Source organism: Callorhinchus milii, unplaced genomic scaffold (genome assembly GCF_018977255.1).
Source record: "Callorhinchus milii isolate IMCB2004 unplaced genomic scaffold, IMCB_Cmil_1.0 Scaffold9, whole genome shotgun sequence".
In the NCBI taxonomy this organism is placed as follows: Eukaryota; Metazoa; Chordata; class Chondrichthyes; order Chimaeriformes; family Callorhinchidae; genus Callorhinchus; species Callorhinchus milii.
In genome coordinates, this window is record NW_024704750.1 from 8,653,850 (window position 1) to 8,674,937 (window position 21,088).

Below are 21,088 nucleotides of genomic sequence, written 5' to 3' on the forward strand. Positions count from 1 at the left end.
CCGGCCGGCTCCCGCGGACGGTGGATTCGTCCCTTTCAGCTCCCGCTCAAGCCAAAGCCCCACGTGTTGGGTGGTCCTGGCCAGGCGAGCGGCAGGAGGCTTGCCACGCAGCGCTTCCCGTGCCAAGCTGTGTGGTTTTTAGGGGGCTAGACGGCAGCGGTAGCCACCCCCCACCCACAAACATACACCTTGGGCATCGCACCCGCCAAGCCTTAGCTCTTGCAAAACTGCCTAATTCTCTCCAGAAATAGGTAGTGATAATAATAATGATCTTTGCATTTGATGCAGCACCTTATCACGTCATCGAGACAGCTCAAAGCGCTTTGCAGGATGTAAGGTGTACTGACTGTTTTGTAGGCGAAACGTGGCAGCCAATTGTGCACAGCAGTGTCCCACAAACTGTCGTGGATTGAGTGACCACACTATTATTATTTTGAAGGGATTATTAACCCAGGAAAGCGATCTGCCAATCGACTAACAAGCGGGTTCCTACATACAACAACAACTACATACTGCTAGGTAAACAGAAGTGTATGTGTGTGCGGAGTAAGGAAACTTGCCTAAGGTAAGGAGGGAGTGGTAACTTAAGCATGATGATGGTTTTCCACTTGTACGAGCTGCACCTTTCCCCCTCCCCTACCTCAATGCTCAACTCCGACTGTTCACTTTCATTATTTGTCCATTGGAATACACACTTCTCCTTTCGTGGCATAAAATCAATGCTGCCAGATTAAAGGCATAGTGTGATACACAAATTGGCTGTTGTGTTTTTTCAATTATAACTACTACACTTCCTGTGAAGCACTTTATACCTCCCAAAGGTGTGATGAGGTGCTATGTCAAATGCAAGAATTATATTTTTTATTGAGTAAAAAGATCGATTTTGCAGAGAAATTTAAAATCCAATAGCTACAATTGGTAAACAATAAGATGATAGCACTAAACTGGCAACATTGCAGAAGGAAACAAAAAGGACACATTTTTGTTCAAAAGAGGTTATTTTACTGTTAAGAGTTACACTTCGGAAAAGTTACAAACAGAAATATCAAGAAAATTCAGTAACTTTCAATTGTTTTTTCAGGCACCCCTCCCATTAGGTTTAAGAGGAGACCTTCATTCTGTAAAGTTCTGAAGTCTGGAAGATCTGTTAACAACTTCCAAAGAAATGCACAGTTGTTTTAAAAAAAGGTTTTACAATGCTCAAACACGCTCATAACATGCCGTCTCTATTGAAATAGTTGGTTTACTTTCTGGTCGTAATACATTTGATCTACATTAAGAAAACAGTTGTTTTTGTTCTTACACATTCTCAATCCCCCTCTTCACTGCTGAACCTTGAAGAGTTTGAAGGTGATGTTTACAAGATTTACCAAGTTTTTTTTAAATCTGAGATTATACATTCATTGAATTGTAGCAAATCTTTTGTTTTGAAAATATATACCGCCCTTCAAAAATCAGCCTCAAATTAGATCACATTAACCTGGAGAATAAAAATTGACAATCACAAATACGGATGGAGTTAAATACCTTACGAAAGATATTCATCACAATCAATATTTGTAACTAAGGCTGAGGAGAAAATACTCCTTTTTAAAATAAAAGATGTGGGGAAAATATTAGTGTTTGTTTTAGAATTGTACATATTCAATTCGATCAGAAGTGTTAGTGCAGCTTTTAATGGAGGGAGGGAAGAGTAAACCGACTTCAACCTCAAACTATTTGGCAACTTTCAAAAGCCTCTGGATGTCAGGTTCAATCTGGATGGTTTCAAACTTTTTGCTGTAACGTTTGAACGGTTCTCCATCTGGTCCGATGAGGAATTTCTCGAAGTTCCAGGAGATGTCTGATCGGCAAACTGGGCTCCAGTTGATGGACTGAGGATCCTTCATGAAAGATACGGGATCATCATCAGGATAAGGCAATTTCTCCTTCAGATAGGCAAAAAGAGGATGCGTGCCATCGCCGTTGACGATAGATTTCTGGAACATGGTAAAATTGGGCTCATAACCACCCCCAGGACGCACATACTTCAACGTTTTCAGAATTTCATCGTTTTTGCAGTTTTCCTAAAATTTACAAAGCAAAACAAAAATCAGAAAAAAAATAAATCAGGAAAAATACATCCCGAGATCAAATTGGAAATGCATGTGTATTTATTCCAATATATAAAAAATCAAAGCACCCAATCTTCAAAAGAAAGTATTGTTATGGTCCATTTGAACAAAATGCAAATTAACAACAACAAGAAGATTGCATTTATAGAGCGCCTTTCACGTCGGGAGGACGTCCCAAGGCACTGGACAGTTGGGTCGGGACCCGAGCAGGGGGGAAATGGTCAGGGGAGGGAAGGGAGGGAGCGAGGAGGGGGTAGAGAGTCGAAGGGGAAATTAAATGCTGTATCTCGATATTGGCACCACATTGAAAATAATCCACACACTTCCTTGTAAATCCTGAATAGGTTTATAAATTGCTTCTCTCCAGGCCCCCATCCCCAAAAATACTGCAAAACATTATTCTGTTAAACGGCCTTTCACATTTTGTGCCACAGATGAAACCGTATGGAAACCTTCTTTGGAGAGATATATGCGTAAAGAGAATGGTAACAAATTAGGGAAAACCAGAATTTAGATCAGAATAAAATTAGGAAATGCAGAGCATTTGCAAAAGTAGAAAAGGTCACTATTTGCGTGGGTACTTCATTGGAAATGGTTTAAGCGCAGTTTCTCTATCTCGAACACCTTCGTATCGGAAGCCGTACACAGTCATATCAACCGATCGCGCTTTCAGATAGTGAAGCCACCTATCTGGTGCGTGTGCAGTGTATTCATATAAAATAAGTGTCCAAAGAAAGCAGGGTATAAATGGAAATAACAACATAAGCAAAGCGTGTTTTTAATAGTCGCATCTTTTTAAAGACTACATTCCGATAAATAATTTGCAAGTGTAAATTAATCGTTGTATTATTGCTGCAAACAATAGTTTCGCCCTGGAGAAGACAAACTGGTTTCAGGTCAAATGCATCGAATTTCCATTTCGTCTTTCAGTGACAGACAGACAAGACAGACAGACACAAGTTCTTTTTTTTAAAAAAAAAGTTTTCCAAGTTATTCTCTCTCCCTCTTCTGCCTTTGGACCCCAACACAATAAAATTAAAAAAAATACGTGCCATGTGTACCCACAAGTTTTGAAGAGCAAAGATCTCTCTTAAATAAAAAAATATAGAACTACAATACAAACACTGTTCCCATCGAAACATCCCACGTTTTAATTAGCGATCAATTTGCACAATGGTTGGAGATGGTCCAACTTACTACGCTCTCGCTTCCAACTCTTTTTTTTCCTCCTCTCCCAAGAACTGGCTTCAAACTTTTTTCCCCCACAATGAACGTTTGCAACTTTAAAGCTCCACCGGAAAAAAAAGCAAACTGATGACTTCTCCCTGGAAATGTTCACAGGAGTTTCTGTGTGTGTGTGTGTGTGAGAGTGTGTATGAGAGTGAGTGTGTGTGTGAGTGTGAGAGTGAGTGTGTATGAGAGTGAGTGTGTGTGTGAGTGTGTTAGTGTGTGAATGAGAGTGAGTGTGTGAGTGAGTGTGTGTGAGTGTGAGAGTGTGTGTGTGAGAGTGTGTGTGTGAGTGTGTGTGTGAGTGTGTGTGTGAGTGTGTGTGTGTGTGAGTGTGTGTGAGTGTGTGTGAGAGTGAGTGTGTGTGAGTGTCTGTGAGTATCAGAGTGAGTGTGTGTGTGAGAGTGAGTGTGTGAGAGAGTGAGTGTGTGTGTGAGTGTGTGTGAGTGTGTTTAAATGTCCGCGTAAAACACAAACAGCAAACAAGGATCGCACGATCAACAGAGCAGTGGTTTGGAACTGCGCAAAGCCACGAGGGCCGTGTTTTGCGCTGTTAGTTTGGACTGAGCTGAAGCTGTACTGTTCTGTACTGAGCTGAAGCTGTTCTGAGCTGAGGCTGTTCTGTGCTGAAGCTGAGCTGAAGCTGTGCTGTTCCGTGCTGAGCTGAAGCTGTTCTGTGCTGAGCTGAGGCTGAAGCTGTTCTGAGCTGAAGCTGTTCTGAAGCTGCTCTGAGCTGAGCTGAAGCTGTGCTGTTCTGTGCTGTTCTGAGGCTGAGCTGAAGCTGTTCTGAGGCTGAGCTGTTCTGTGCTGAGCTGTTCTGAGGCTGAGCTGAAGCTGCTCTGAGCTGTTCTGTGCTGAGCTGAAGCTGTTGTGCCTCTCACCTGGTGCCCGAACTGGTTGCAGGGGAAGCCCAGCACAACGAACCGATGCGGGTAGCGACCCTGCAGTTGGTTGAGTTGGGTGAAATCCCGGGTGGTCGTGCCTCAGAGGGAGGCCACGTTCTCCACCAGGACCACTCTGCCTCGGTACACGTTGAAATCCACCGGGTCCCCGGCCAGGGTGACGGCGCTGAGGTCGTAGAAGGACTTGACGCTGCGAGCCATGGCCGAGCAGAGAGAGCGAGTGCGGATACTGATCATGGCTCCAGGGAAGGTTTGGCTTTTCAGTCATCTGACCTGACTCTCCCTCCTCCCTCCCTCCCTCTCCTCCTCCTCCCCCTCCCTCCCTCCCCAGGTACAAAGGCACCTCTGTGTCCTTGGGGATGACTTTGCAGAATGTCAGCCCCTCCTGTCTCTACCCCTCCCCTCAAAAAAAATGGGAAAGCAAACCCTCAACCAAAAGCCTTTCCAAAAAAAAAAAAACCACTCCGGTTGGGTTGAGCGATCCTTCCCCACTCATGACCCAGTGACACAGACTCCCTCCTCTGCTCCATTCCTGTGGCATGAGCGGTTGCCAGGTTTCGCCTGTTTCAATGGAAACGATTCGGGTTCAAGTTCTTTCCTGAAAAGCGGGTCTTCGCGGGCAAGAGCCATCGAACTCGGATGCCCCAATTCAGGAATGAAGTCGGGCTGTTTTTTTAAAAAAAAACGGCCTCCGAAAGGAAAGCCGGGAAGTTGGAACCGATTATTTCTGGCGAAATCCCAGAATTGGTGCCTCATTTGGTATAAATAAAGTGAAGGAATTGATTCACCGTTTTAAAACAACAACAAATTACATTTGTATAGTGCCTTTTCACGTCAGGAGGACAACCCAAGGAGCTTGAAAACACTGATAGTTTTTTTAAAAAAATGCAAGTGTTTTTGTGCCTATTTACACCAAGGCGATATGAAGCCAAGAGGAACTTTGGGTTAATTTACACGCTGTCTCTTTCAAATCAATGGTTTTGTAGTTTTGTACCCCTTTGGGAAAAAAATGATTAAAAGATTTACTATGATCTAATAAACTTGTAAAATAGGCTCAAGGACTGAACTGTGGCCCTGTTCTGTGGTCTCTATGATCTTGTCACATATATAGAAAGTGTGTAAGGTCTGTTTCCCCTTCAGTGATATAGTTTTGCAAGTGTCCTCGCAAAGCTACATTTATTTTATTTAATCCACAAAACAGAAACAAAATATAGACTGAACTCGGTCTCCAGGAGCTGGCTCATAAATTAATTAAGCTTGGTAATTGAACTGAAGGAAGTTAATTTATACTTTCCCAACACATTTTATACAAATTAAAAGGGGGACTTCAATTGAGTAAATGATGGAAAGGGATTTAAAGAGAGGCTAAACAGTTTTTTTCTCATCTTTTGTGGGTAATGTAATGAACTGGGAGAAAATTAAGCTGGTTTTAAAACTCTAGCTATGCCACAGCTGGTGTAATAAAAGGCGCAGTGTTAGATAACACATTGTTTCTCAAATTCAAAAGAGCGGTTTGCAAAGATCCATTTCTGACCTGACTGCCCCTGATCAACTTTAGTCTCACCAACACAATGTAAGGAACACATTTCCCCCCCAATTGTGCTGTGCATGGCAAATTTTTTAAGAGACTAAACTGGAATGGATCCAGAGGATTTTTGTGCCAGGATAAAAAGCTTCTTTCTTTGGCTCCTCTGTTCCCCAAAAATAAACGTGATGAATAATCCATGAAACATCTGTGTCTGAGGCAGTGAGTACTTTTTCAAATTATTCAGATCAAATCTATATAATAAAAAACCTTAAAATTGATGTAGCTCCTTATCATGTGGTTGAGATGTCTCAAAGGGCTTCAAAGAATATATTGTAGAGTGGATTGACTGTGTATTTTGTGTGCGAAGTGTGACAGCCAATTGCGCACAGTGAACTGTTCCACGAACTGTCATGGAGTGACCAAATGTTTTTTGGAAGGGGGTATTATTATCCCTGGAAAGCAATCTGCCAATCCTAACAACCTACTTACTGCTCAGTAAACAGAGGAGTATGGAGTAAGGAAATTTGTCTAAGTTCTCGCCCTGCCTGAGAATCAAACTGAGGTCCTCTTGCTTGTGAGGTGAGGGTGCTAACCACTACGAAACGTGGGTACACGCAAATAAATATACTTTGTTTAAGAATGTCGGAGTTCCAGGAATTGGGTGGTCATTTGTAAATTGTCAAAGAAACCATTCTTCCTGTGGAAAGGGTAAACAGAGTAGGTGGGGTGAACTGTCAGCTGACTATTTGTACAGGATTAACATTTACAGTCCAATTTGAAACTAAAGAATCAGCCGTGATGTTATTGGTACCCCATAATGAAAGCAGCCACTCCCCAATGTTGGTTATCTAAAATGGGCACATTGTGGATTATTTACTCACATAAAGGGCAGTTCTTTCACTCCTTTCACCCAGGAAACTGTCTTCTGCTCATTGAGGGGCCCAGAGGATCTTTGACATTTAACAAGTTTTCGCTGACATTTTTTTTAAAAAATTGGGTTTGTTCAATACATGAATGTTTCACAAGCAAGCACTTATTATAAAAAACAGGAACCAAAAACATAAGAGAGGAAGTCATTGGTTATATTTTGGGCAAATACTTAGCTGCTTCATCCTGTGCATTCATTGGTACAGATCGAACAATAAATGTCTGAAATACCTATAATAATAATCTTTGCATTTGATATAGCATTTGCACAGCTTCTAGACGTCTCAAAGTGCTTCATAGAATATACTGTAAAGTGAATTAATTGACTGTATATTTGTGGGCGAAACACAGCAGCCAATTGGGCACAGCAGTGTCCAACAAACAATTGTGGATCGAGTGACCAAATTTTTATTGTTTTTTTTCTTGAGGGATTAGGAAAGTAAGGAAACTTGCCCAAGGTTTCGCCCTGCCAGGAATCAAACCCAGGTCTCTTGCTTGCAAAGTGAATGCTTTAACCACTGAGCTACAGGACTTCATACGTGTTAAATGCTTTTGCTGCTTTTGATACCATCGACCAATCTATCTTCCTCCACCGTCTCTCCTCTCACCTCAACCTTTCTGGTTCTGTCCTTGAATGATTCAGATCCTACCTCTCACATTGTCTGGGATTGGGACTGCAATTTTCTGTCGACCTAAACGGGATGTCAATACAAAGTTGAAGATGAAGTGGGTAGGACTGTATTATGTACTCCCCCTCCCGCATTGAAATGAAAACTCAGCACAGTATGTCCCGAATCTAATTCTATCTCCTTCCTAACAACTACTCAGTCTTCCCTTCTTTCTAGAATCTGCAGGCTTCGTGGCTTACACTGTTTTCACTCTTCTTTTGCACCTCGGTGGCTTCCTGCATTATCAGACTTCCTAGTCCCTGGATATTGTTTTTACATTAGAAAAATATTGATCCGTGAATGAGTTACATCAATGTTTTCAAAAAATGGGCATTGAAATAAAGAAAGCCGGTCTTTATTGAAGGAACACTTTAGAAGTTTGGTTGTTATGGAGAACATGCAAGGTACCGAGGAGACAAATAGGGTGGGACAACATTTAAAAAATGTATTTTCCAATATGAATTTAATAATTCTTGATTTCAGACAGACCAATCAAAAAGAAACCCTTGATGAAATTTATTTGTAAATATTTATGAATAAAATAATGTTTATCAATACCAAATAACACAATAATTTCAGGAAACATTGCCACCTTTCTCCCCACAATACAGTAGTTAAGGTTAATGGATTTACTCAGCACGCAGTTTTCATTTGACTCGTCCTTGCACAGACAAAGGAGTATTGAAAAGTTGTGGTCATATGCTTTGAACTACGGAAGGAAAAGATCTAAAAGCACAATATTCGAAACATCAGGTTCAAACAATCAACCGAATCTCAACAAATCACAAAATCACTTCAAACCTTATCACCAACATCAAAATGTTGCAGTTTGCTCCAGAGAGGAAAACCATTCACCTGCATATTGATTCGATCAACCAAAAGTAGAAATAAAGATACTTGCATTTGATATAACGTCTTTAATGTCAGGAGGATTTACTGTAAAGTGTAGTGACTGTTCAGCCAATTTATGCATAGAAATGTCCCAGCCATGAAGTGAATGACCAATTTTATCTGGGGGATTGTTGGCCAAGAGAAAATAGTGTCCTCGGATATTTAGCATCCATCTGAACAGGCAGACAGGCCCTTGATTTAACATCTCATCTGAAACCTGGCACCTCAGACAATGCAGCACTCGGGGCTTGAACCCACAAACTTCTGACTCAGGTGAGAGCGCAGCCAACTTAGACTGACAACTAGTTACATTTTTAAGGAATAACATGACTTCCTACTGTAACGAATCACTTGGTTTTAAACTACTAACATATTTCATTGATCAAACCTTTGAGTACTGAATAGGTTTTGCAGCTTTCAAACTGTGCAAACATTTGGAAAAGTAATCATTTTCTGCAAACCTGTAATGCCGATAGATACATTTACAAAACGTATGTAACAACTACACTCTTAACACACAGCACACTCTGAACTGAAAATTTGAAATTCTCTCTCTGTACTCAAAGAGTTAAAATCATTAAAAAAATTGGAAAAAATTGTATTATGAAACATGCATTTGATTGGAATATAGGGATGACACAACTGTCCTTTGGAAATTTTCCACTTATGTTCCTGGCATAAGGCTGGAAATCCAAGCAAAGGCTAATGGTGATCAGTCAAAATGCAACAGAAGAACACAGGAAGCATATTTACTCTTGGACAACAAATTTCCAGTGACTTTAAGGTTTTATGCTGCAGAGTGTTGTCATTTGTGGAGAACATAAAATGTATGAGCATGAATAAAACGTTGTTAACCTTTAAAAACTGTGAAGCACCTTGACACATCAAGAACAAGCAACAAAATCTCAAGTGAAAATTACATTCATATTATTAGTCTAATAGGACGGTGGTAACAATAATAATAATACAACTGACTTTGCATTTGGTATAACACCTATAAGATTGAAACAACTCAAAAGTGCTTCATTGGTGATTTCTTTCTGTCAAGTGTGGTGACTGTGTAGTTTTAGGCAAATGGATTATCCAATTATGCACAGCAAGGACCCGCAAACAGCCAGGAGATCAATGATCAATTTATCTGGAGAAACTCCCTTCTCATTCTGAACGGTGTAAGAGTGATCAAAATGCACAGAACAGATATGCGGGAACCTCAATTTAACGTTGCGTCTAAAGGACAGCACCTCTAACAATGCAGCAGGGCTCCTCCAGTACTGTATTAGTGTCAGCTAAAATTTCTGACACAGGGCTTGAACTCATAATCTTCCTGCACTGGAGACAAGAGTACCAACTGAGCCAAGCTAAACTGTAAAAGTAGCAAAGCAAAGTCAGATTGTTGTAGCTTAAAAAGGTGATAACTTTTTACAAGGCTCTTTGAAAATCAAAAGGATGCCATCTGAACAGATATAATCACTTTCTGACAGTGCCCTCAACACAACATTGCAGAAGTCATAACTTTAACATCTTATGATGGTGCAGGCAGTAGCTTGCTGGTTTCAGAATGATCACTTGCAGAGAAGCGTAACAATCAAATTACTTCTGAGGAGCAACATTTCAGGCAATGGCATAAAAAAGGCATCAAAACCATATAGACAAAATCAATGACATAAAAGGAGCTTACAACAAATCGACAACATAGAGAATTTATCTCAAAGCCACAGTGACCAGTATTGTCCAGAACAAGTTGTCCACATGCCAAACAATTACTGAAGCAGCAACTGGTAGAAATTGGCCCCCTGATCCATCAGTCAAGGACCTGTACATAAATTACTGCACAGTAACTGTACAAAAATGCACAGCAGAAAAGTTCGACCCAAGCAGCACCTTGTCCAAGGCATTGGGACAAAAAGACAACACCTAGGGGAATCCGACAGATTGAATAAATTAGTGCAACTCGGGGGCAAGGCATAACCAAGATGAATATTTAAGGTGGCACAAAGTAGTAACAGGCAAAACAGGCCTTGGTACTGAATTCTTCAGGCATGACTCTTGACTGGTCAATGGAATGGATCTTTTTTTTCCCTCAATTCCTAGCACCAGCATGCTTTTTGCGAGTTGTCCATCCCTTCAGGTTTGCTGTTATCCTCCTCTAAATCGGCTATATCAAGTTCATCGGGGGTTGAATGACGGAGTCCATCAAGCTCCTTCTTATGAGTCTGTAGCACTAGTTCTGTCAGTCGAGTAAATGACTACAAAAGAAAACACATCCAAATACCACAAGATTAAAAAAAAATAAAGCAACTGCAATGGCTAAAATCCTTAGCAGTGACAGTATGTGATGTATTCATTTAATTTCCATCTCAATCTTTTATTAAAACAAGTGAAAATCTATGTTAAAAATAGTGAATCATGGCCAGTCTATCAGCACAACATTATTCGGTCAGTGTCTTTCAGTCTGTAAAATACAAGCCAATGATAGAGGCTGTATCCTCCCCAGCAAAAACTGCAATTTGAGTCTTAGCGGCACTAGGGCGAAGAACTCAACTCCCCAGGGAACTGGTGACGAGATACCGAGGACATGGATCCCAGCCTCTCAGGTTTCAATGTTAAAGTGAGCCACTGTGCAATTTTTCTGTTCAACAATGTCAAAGAATTTGCATCAAAAGAGAGTCTCCTGCAAATGACTTGAAAAAATGTAATGCTTCTACGCACCTCTTTAATGTTATAATTGGTGCAGGCACTTGTTTCAAAGAAGTCCATTCCATATTCATTTGCAAGCTACGGGAAGAAGTGTTGATATGGAATTCAACAATAGATCAAATTGTCTCACTGAACAGGTTTCAGATGTTACCAGAACACCCATTAATTAAACAATACAATAACAGATAAGATATTCCGCTCATCCAACACTGAAAAGTTGAATGTTGAATGGTGGAAGATATCCTCCGATGTGGATCAGCCTGCTGAGTAATAAATACCCCAAATACTTAGTTGAATTAATCATATGCAGTAAAATGTTGGAATAATGGTAATTAGAAACTCTGGAACACTCTCCCTCAATCCTGCCGCCTTGTCCCCTCTCTCCACTCTTTCAAGTCCCGCCTGAATACTTTCCTCTTCGACTGTGCTTACGGCCGGAGTCAGGCTCCGCCACTGTTAAGTGCTCTGAGATGCTACGCTACGTGGAGGGCGCTATATAAATACAAGTTGTTGTTATTGAATTGTGGAGTCCTGTAGCTCAGTGGTTAGAGCACTCGCTTTGCAAGTGAGAGACCCGAGTTCAATTCCAGTCAGGGCGAAACCTTGGGCAAGTTTCCTTACTCCACACACCTAATAATAATCCCTCCAAAAAAACCAAAAATAATAAATTGGTCATTTTCAATCTACGACTGTTTGTGGGACATTGCTGTGCGCAATTGGCTGCCGCGTTCGCCCACAAATATAGTCAATTCACTTTACAGTGTGTTCTGTGAAGCGCTTTGGGACGTCCTCCCGATGTGAAAAGCGCTATATCAAATGCAAGGATTATTATTATTATTATTATTGTTGTATAATGGTATAATATTTTGTTTAATAATGTAAAACACATGCCTGCATTTGACGCACAGCCTGGTCATGTTGAAACATGTTCTCATGTCAATTATGTTATGTGGTCTGTAACTCTGTCTGTCCAGTGCCTTGGGACATCCTCCCAAGTGAAAGGCGCTACACAAATGTAATTTTGTTGTTGTTGTTGTTAACGGGCAGTCATTGGTATGTAATAACTGCATGTTGTAATGATCACTCGGGTGAAGTACGACAGAGCAGCAAGCCTCTGTGGAATTGTTTTCCCATAAGAATCTATACTTTCAAAAGAGTAAACAATTACTGTAACAGTAACCCTAGTATATACAACAGGCCTATCATAGCATCCCTACTGTTGCTATCTCACAGATCAACTAGCCCACAGACTAAATTGAACCTGAGGTTTTCACAGTTTGTATGGTTCAAAAGAGGCATTAACTTCACCCAGTGAAGGGCCTATCTGGTTATTTTAGCTCTTATCATAATAGATCTTTGATCTAACTCACTAGAATACAGGATTATTAGGCAAACACTTACCTTTTGGCCTTGTTCTGTACCCACTTGCCTCCTTGGGTCTTCATCCGCTTTGTTGCCTACAAGAATCTTCTGCACGCCTTCAGGTGCATACTGGAGGAACACCATTCATTGTAAGTGACAGCCTAACTCCAAACATTAGGGGCAGAATCTCTCCCCCCCCACCACCCCGGCCCCCCTATTAAATTAAAACTGTATATTCTAAGAGAAGAAGAAGAACAAATTAAAGTTGTATAGCGGCTTTCACATTGGGAGGACGTCCCAAGGCATTGGGACAGTCAGGAATTTGGACCCTGAATCTAGAATGCAGGAAGATGGTGGTTCCTACCTCATCTACATCGCTGGCCCATTTTATTATGTGCTGAAAGGAACGTTCACTTGTGATGTCGTACACCAAAAAAATACCCTGCAGGAAAAGGATATTGGAAGACTCCATTTATTACACAAAAATCCACCACATTCATTGCATCAAGCATGGTACAGTCCTAGCAATGCAAAACAGTAATGACACCTGCAACGACCCCACCAATGAATACTATATAATTGCAAGTAGTTATTGCTGTAGTTGGATAGTTTCTCAGGGAAAAGGAGTTCACTAAAATGCTTTCACAGGTCAGCAGGCTATTCAACCTCAGGAGTACAGCAGTTGCATTCAGGAGCAGGATCCCACTTGTCTTATTCCAAACTAGTGAACCTGGCTCTTCTTACGCTCACTGAGCTGAGCAAACTCTGGGTGAACTGAGCCCATCCCTTGTCAGCAAGTTTCAGCACCAGAACGTATTTATCCACCAAGGCAACAGGGAGCTTATTTGCTTTGCAAAATCATTTGTGATGCTTATTGAAGGCTCAGTTTATCCGAGAAAATCCATTGCATCGAAGCGAATAAAGAGAAATATTTTGAGAGCATCGACTGTGTGCTGGAACTCACCTGGGCCCGTCTGTAGTACTGTTTTGTGATAGTCTGGTAGCGCTCTTGCCCTGCAGTATCCCTGAGAACAATTTTGAAAGAGGTGATATTAGATTATAACCGAGTAACAGTAATAATATTAATAATCCTTGCATAAGTACTTGGCTCAGAAGAATTTAGGTGCAATAATAAACAGGTTGCACAATATGTTTATTTAGCAACATGTTGCTAAAAATCAATACGAAGTTACTTATATTTTCAGACAGGCCATATGTAATCTGTCTGAACTACAAGGAAGCACGACCCCATTTCAACAACCAAGTGTGGTGATCCAGAGCACAAGGTGCCTCCACTGTTAAAAGTCCTCACCTCTCATTCGTATGGGCCAACAGTATGTTGTATGCAGTGTACGTACATACCACAGACTGCCTCTTAAACTGGGCTATGTTTTCAGAAAACATCCTAAACAATAGACTATTTGTTTTATATGTATATACAAACATATAAACACATACACAAACACACACGTACACCTAGATGAATAAATGCCACTGCAGCCCCCCCAAAAAAAATTACAATAATTACAATATTTAGCAAAATACACATCTCTTGATCTTTACATTGGCAGCACAGAGAGGTAAAAATATGAGAGAATACAATATTATTTATCTATGGTTATGGAAATACTACCAACACTTTGTTATTAGATGAGCACAATATTATTGATGGTCAAGGCTTTATTCATCATTGCATCGGTCAAGGAATATCAGTGTAGCAATCTATGAAAAACACACGCATTCACATTTATTTAATGAAAGCAATTTCATTAAAACAAAGTTGCTGCATTATTCTAACTGCAGATACGATTCCTCTTTACAATTTAAAATGCTGTATAGGGGGCCATTATGCTCTGTTCATTAAGTGTAGCATTGCATTCATGTAATGGAAAATTGAATTAGAAACTAACAGATGTGCTGCATTTAATAACACAGGATGGTCCAGATAGCTATAGTGGCTCCAATTGTTAGCCTGGCTAAAATCAATCGACTCCACACCCTCTGGGGTTTCAAACCTGGAACCTTTGGTTCTTATGAGCAAGGACAGGATCACACAAGGCTTCTACCCACTTAAAAACCTGGAAGCCCAATGTTGAGTTTTGTCCATTTCCTGTGTCAACCATTCTTGAGTGTCCTCTGAATGAATTACACAATTTTGACCCCCAGAAAGGTTGCAAGACTGCCGAGTCTCATTTCACATGGGACATGTCTTACTGGCAGAGAAAGGAGATTTTTGTGGCATCAGTTTGGCTTGCATATCAATGGAAGTGTTTTCACCCAAAACACTACTTGGTAAAGGGAGGGTCAAATTATACAAAAGAGTAAACCCACACGTCAAATCTCAGGTTAGCTTCAGAAATCACCACATACATTTTCTTACTACTAGACATGAAGAGGTTTCTATTTTTAAATGTCGCATGGCTCTTGGTGCCCAGATGTTGTTGTTGTTTGGATGTGGTGCTTGATAATACAGTAAAGCAGTGCTGAACTTTAGTTCTTTGAACTTCAGCCTGTGTTCAGGGAGCAGTGAAAAACGAACAGGGAGGAAAGTTAGTGGAGAGCAGCCAAGATAGAAATACTGCATTTTTCCAGGGTTAGGCTTTGTTGGCTCAGTTCCCTCAGTAGATGAAGCCTTGCCAAAGTACACATAGTTCTTCCCTGCTACTGACAATACAAAAAAGCCTGTTCCGGAGGATCCTTGAAATGCTGGATCTCTATTATCCTTGAAAGCCGAAAAGATTTCAATGGAAGTAAAATATACAACTGCTAGTGTGACAGTGCTGAGGCACAATAGACAGAACTCTGTTCCATTTTATTCAATATCTGCACAAGATTTCAATAAAATAATTCCCCTTTGGAAATCCTAAATTCCCCCAAATCACATAAAAAAATAACTTCCAAGGAGTACTGTACTCTCTTTTTAGAGCAAAACACTCCTGGGGATTCCAGGAATAGCTCACGCATTAAGTACTTGAAACATTTCGCAATCCATTGTTAATGCCACACAACACTTAACAGCAACCCTGCAATTTTTCTCTTTGACTGGCACCTAAATCGCAAATATACCCTATAAAGATCAAGTCTTAATCCTTTGTATTAGACATTAGGTTAAGGCATCAATCAATTTCTCAATTACAGTGCTCACCGGGGCTAAAATGAGCTCCAACCAAGTTGGTTAACGCAACTGCTATTTGTGTGAAATGTCAAAAAGTAGGATGCAAACACCGCAACATTATTATTTTTAAAAAAACATAGTACAACAACAATGTGTTTATTCGCATGACACTGACATTTATGTAAACACACATTGCAAACAGTGTAAAAGCCTTTGTCACTTTGACAGCTCAGTCCCTCCCACTGCAAAGCAGAAACACTTACAAACCGAGGAGAATGTTTTGTTTGCTCATTTAATTGTCCCCAACACTTTCAATTCTGTGCTATTTTTACAATCTTTAAATTCTCGTGATTCCAAACCAACGAAACAGCCACTTACAACCACATGGTCATATAGGATTTGCAACATACTGTACTTACACATGTAATGCAATATCAACAACAACAAATTACATTTGTATAGCAGCTTTTATGTCAGGAGGACATCCTAAGGCGTTGGAACAGTCAGGGATTTTGACTCTAGCTGGGGGTTGGGACAGGAGGTTGAAGGATAGGGTTTGGGGGGTGACTGAAAGTCGAAGAGGAGGATTTTGAGATGGGCTATTTTGAGATCTGCTATTACAAATAGTGCTAAAAATCTTGGGACAATGAAAGTAAACAGGACTGGTGTAAAATTATATAATAATGATACTTGCATTTGATATAGCGCATTATCGCGACTCCGAGATGTCTCAAAGCGCTTCACAGAATATTCTGTAAAGTGAATTGACTGTACATTTTGTGGGCAAAACACAGCAGCCAATTGCCCACAGTAATGTCAGTCGTTAATTGAGAAACCAAATTATTATTGTTTTTTTGAAGGGTTTATTACCTTTGGAAAAACAATCCTCCATTCAACTAACAACTAGGTTTCTACTTACTTACTGCTAGATAAACGTACAATAAAAAAGTTTTGGTGAACTCCACAGAATTTTTTTGGTAGGAGGGGAGGGGAAGAGGAACACAGATAAGTTAGCTGACTCCCTGAATGTTGGTTGTCCCTCCAAGCTTTGCTGAGATCCACTGCAACAGTTTGGATGCAGTACTATCAACACCCACCTGGTGGGGCTATAAGGAAACAAGCAGTTCACAAGAGGTTTGGGTGAAAAAAAACCTTTTTCCTATTTGATATCATCCTCCCAAAATAGCCACCTCTACCACCTTCCCATTTCTGCCCATCCACAGGAAATACTTAAGTGTTCTTCGTCCTCAATTTTCCACTGCGTTTGTCTCCTTGAGAAGATGGTGTACTCATACGTTTCACCCCCACCCCAACACTTGTGGAGAAAATCCCCTTTTGAAATTGCTATGGTTTAGACCCAGAGTTAAGGAGGGAAGTGACTGGTATGTATTTCTCACTCATAGAATGAGCGTCCTACAATATTCTCACTTGTGTATTAATTAATAGTCGGTGAATTTAAAAAGATTTAATGATGAATGTTTGTGAATGGATTTTATTAGTGATATTTTAATACATATGATGATCATCTGATGTAGGCATCACATCTTCCCGGGCACAGCTAGCCTATAGGAAACTCACTGAAAAAGGAATTTAACCATTTAGACCACAGGAAGCTAAATCTGATCTTGTCCTCACCAAATGGACATGTATTGGATGGTGATCAGGGGCAGGAAATACAGTTCAATTTTTCACTTCCACGCCTCAGGGTGATGAAGCTAATTGTGTCATGATACAACTCGTTGTCAGCACAGACAGGTGAGGACCTTCCTGATCTGCGCTGGACCAATTTTCGCCACAAATATTTGCAGTGACAGACTAGACACCGAGCTGTCAAACACCAGAAATGCAATGAGCTTGTCACAGGCGCTGAGGACAAACAAAAATCAATCAATTAACAAAAGACAAATCCAGAAGCACATAAAAGTGACATTTCATGCTTAACCCATGCTCACCCAAATTCTTCGGCAAACCCTTCTCTGCTAAAGAAAAATTGTGAAATTTAGGCTTTAAATGGATTGAAGTGTTGGCATAATTCTGTCAAAAAGCAATTTTGCTTCCAGCTACTGTATTTCCACTTGTCCAGAATCCTTAAATTCCAAAGTATGTTGTTGGTTGCGACTAAAACATTTGGGGAATCTCTGGAGAGATTACTCACATAAAATTCAATTTGACTTTTACATTAGCAGGTTGTTAGTGATGAATACTACACAGATCTATATAAATTGGGTAAATGTAACCTGCTACAATAATGTTTTTGCACCCATTCAAAATGATTATAGGTAATAAAAGGAGTATTCTGGTGGCTTCATTATTCTTAATTTAGGAGTACAGAAACGAGCATCTCTTAAATCCATCACAAACCAGTTATTCCCTCAAAGGGAGTAATAGTGAACAAAATGATTTCAACAGCAGTAAAAACTGTATAAATTATATATAACAACAACAACTTGAATTTATATAGTGCCCTCCATGCCGGACAGTGTCTCAGAGTGCTTTACAGTTTCGGATCCCGACCGAGCCAGGGGGAGGGGTGGGAAGGTGGTCAAAGGCGCGGTCGAAAAGAAAGGTCTTTAGCAGAGACCTGAAAATGGGAAGGGAGGGAGCGAGACGAAGGGAGTGAGGAAGGCAGTTCCAGATGTATATACATACATACACTTCACAAAATATATGCACTTTCCATTTGAAAAATTATGACTATTCAACCTGATTTGTGTGGCATCTTTGCAGATATCCGAATACGAAATGTGCAGTTATCACATCTCTGAAACACTGAATGTGCTTAAAATCCGAACGGCGAACTTGAAGACGGCCAAGATGGTACATTCACTCCATGAAAGATGAGGTAACATTTGGTTGCGACCAGGTGAAGTTTACCAATTCTTTTGGCTAAAAACAAAATAAATCTGGTGCCAATGAGAGAAGTGAGATCTCCGTGGAAGTAACACAATTCAGAACTGTGGCTGCATTACCTGCAAAGCAACGACCGGACTGAAATCTGATGTGAAGACTAAGGTTTGACTGATGACTCAATATGTCAAATTCCCTTCATAAATGTATATCAGCAAATGTGCTTCCAATCATCTCCCAACTACAGCGATGACAGCTTGCGACAGCAGATATTAATGAACAATTTGAAACCAGATGTCTGAGATTGCTGAACTGATTTGAAGATTGCAGGGATGAGAACATTTTCAGGGTGCAGAGGCCTAACTCTTGTTAGGGGAAAAGGTTTCTCATGTAATGTCGACAGCAGAAGAAAAAGAACTGAAGACAGCTGATGAGAAATGACCCATATAGAGCCAGAGATGGGAAAGTGACATGGTCCTACTTGAATTCTCTTAAAGAGGCAAATATTCTACCTTTCCATTGTAGCTGATTAACTTGTCTTCCTCACCCTCCCGAACAGCCAATCTGCTCTTCCTATTTAATAGTTGTCAGTCAGGTTCATTTGGAAGCACTCTCATCTCTGAATCAGAAGGTTGTGGGTATGAGCCCCACATCGGATCTTGAAACAGTGTCTAAGCTGACACTCCAGTGTAGTGCTGGGGGAGCGCTGCATAATTAGATGTGCAGACATTCAGACGAGATATTAAAAGAAGTCCTATCTGCCTGTTCAGGTGGATGTTAAAGATCTCACGACATAACTCACAAAAGAGAAGGGAGTTTCTCCCGGTGTTCTTCTGGCCAACATTCCCCCACTTAAAATTTCAATTCTTCAAGGAGGTCTGTGGGACATTGATGTGCTCAAACTGGCTGCCGTGTTCGCCTACAAATACAGTCACTATACTTTACAGTAAATACTGTGAAGCAGTTTGAGACCTCCTCCCAATGTGAAGAGTGCTATATCAAATGGAAGAATTGAATTCTTTTTGAATAGCATTTCTGTGGTGCAGTTGGCTCAAAGCCTATATGCAGAGTATGAGTAAAAGAAAATCTTTTTAATCTTGGGTACAAATTATTTGGGTTACGTTTTCCTCCCTCACGCACACCAAAGATTTGAACCAATGATTCCACTCAGGTTATTCAGTGAGTTGCTGAGCTCTACTGACCAAGAAGTTGCTGGCTTTAATCCCCAGTCTGCGCTGAGAGAGATGATCTTCAGGCAGAAGGCAGTGTGGCACTATAATTGGCCTCAGCGCTTTTGATTAGAAAGGAGAAAATCATTCAGGAGGCCATGCTTCTAACCTCTATCCAGCAACCTCTGGTGTTGATTGTAAATGGCAGAAATAAGCTTAATTATGCTTCTCCTTATGATCGAATATTCTGTCAACATTCACAGTACTAGATCGACTCAAAATTAATAGTATGGTACAGATAACTTAGCTGTTTTTGATATCAGGACATTGGACTCGTTAAGGCTTGGTGTAGCAATGGGAAGATGCCTTCTTGAATTTCTCGTTCACTTCTTGACCGAACTTGGGACTTCGAACTGCCTAAAATGACTACCACATTTGCTTACAAAAAAGTATTTCCTCCCTGTCTCCAACTTCCATCATTCTCTTGTTTCTTTTTTATTTTGCTTCCCTTTCGTTATTTGGTTTCACCTTCCTTTGGTTCAGGTGCCATGATTTACAAGCTCAATAGATTACTCAATTGACACAATGGGCCGAATGGTCTTCTTCTGTGCTGTAAATTTCTGTGCTTCTAATTCCTTGTGACAAGGCGACTGCTCCATAATAAATGCTTCAAGGTTGGCTGTCTCTTTTCACTTACCTTAGAAATACGCGTAGCAATAGACACTCACTGTTTGGCTTTGCAAATGAAATATGCAGAGTGTAGATGGATTGAAAAAAAATTAGCATCAAAGATTATTGCACAATTCTAGGAAAGGTCAATAAACGAATTTCAACGATGATAAATCTACCAGGATTAGGTGTCTGAAGCAATTAGAAAGTAGAAGTGAGTGGGAAGCAGCATATGTCAAAATATCAGTGATAAATTAAAACACAACAGAATCCCTGCAGATATACAACTGCTGACCCAGTCTGAACTCTCACTAGATGTGATAAGGTGCTATATCAAATGCAAGGATTATTATTATAGTTACTTGGTTGGCATTTCTTCACCATTTTAAAATTAAACAGTGCAGAAATAAGATAATAATTTTACAAAGATTTGGGGATCTGCTAGGCAGAAATTTCTAATAGAAATCCTTACCAAGAAAACCAGAAGTGATCTCATGTCAACCTGTAGGGAACCTTGCTCTGATCCAATTTACTTCCTGTGGGCTGTACTTCCTGTTAATGGACTGAATCCCCACTTGGATAGTTCATTAAGAAATGCTGTCAGAAATTACTGCACGTTTGATCTCATTGTGTGTGTTAATTCATAAATAATTGCTTCTTTGTCGCTGTCTTTGGTTAATTCTGCACTGAGGAAGGCAACATGTTGAAAGATCAGACTTTTTGCTGGTCCAATAATACAATCAATCTTGATTGTCTTATTGGACCTTGATCAGAAAACATGCAGTATCTCTCAGTGGACCATCCACAAACATCGACAGCTTGACATCTCTCTTTTGAGTGATAGGCAATTTACAGCCTACATCTGTCCTTTCATTATCATCTTGTCATTGATTCATCTCTGCCAAAGTGACAAAATGTTCCAAGTTCCAGGGTGTTATTACGCTTCAGAATTCTAGGAAAAAGAACCCTAAG

General features: G+C 40.3%; 2 protein-coding genes across 3 annotated transcripts in view; both read right to left on the bottom strand.

Moving 5' to 3' along the window:
- Positions 1-979: 979 nt before the first annotated feature.
- Positions 980-4,537, bottom strand: gpx2 (glutathione peroxidase 2). Its single transcript, XM_007888112.2, has 2 exons — positions 4,223-4,537; positions 980-2,066 (listed from the first exon to the last, which is right to left on the bottom strand). Exons 1-2 carry the CDS (start codon positions 4,478-4,480, stop codon positions 1,716-1,718), a joined length of 609 nt encoding a protein of 202 aa, XP_007886303.2. The 5' UTR covers positions 4,481-4,537; the 3' UTR covers positions 980-1,715.
- Positions 4,538-9,368: 4,831 nt separating this feature from the next.
- Positions 9,369-21,088, bottom strand: part of rab15 (RAB15, member RAS oncogene family) — a 46,051-nt gene continuing 34,331 nt past the window's right edge. The window contains exons 3-7 of one of the 2 annotated variants that reach the window (XM_007888111.2): positions 13,281-13,341; positions 12,681-12,758; positions 12,356-12,445; positions 10,967-11,032; positions 9,369-10,503 (exon numbers count right to left, since the gene is read on the bottom strand). In XM_007888111.2, the coding sequence (XP_007886302.2) occupies positions 10,345-10,503; positions 10,967-11,032; positions 12,356-12,445; positions 12,681-12,758; positions 13,281-13,341 (454 nt within the window). In that variant the 3' untranslated portion in view covers positions 9,369-10,344. The remainder of the gene's footprint in view (positions 10,504-10,966; positions 11,033-12,355; positions 12,446-12,680; positions 12,759-13,280; positions 13,342-21,088) is intronic. The other variant, XM_042338348.1, reaches the window with a different exon arrangement.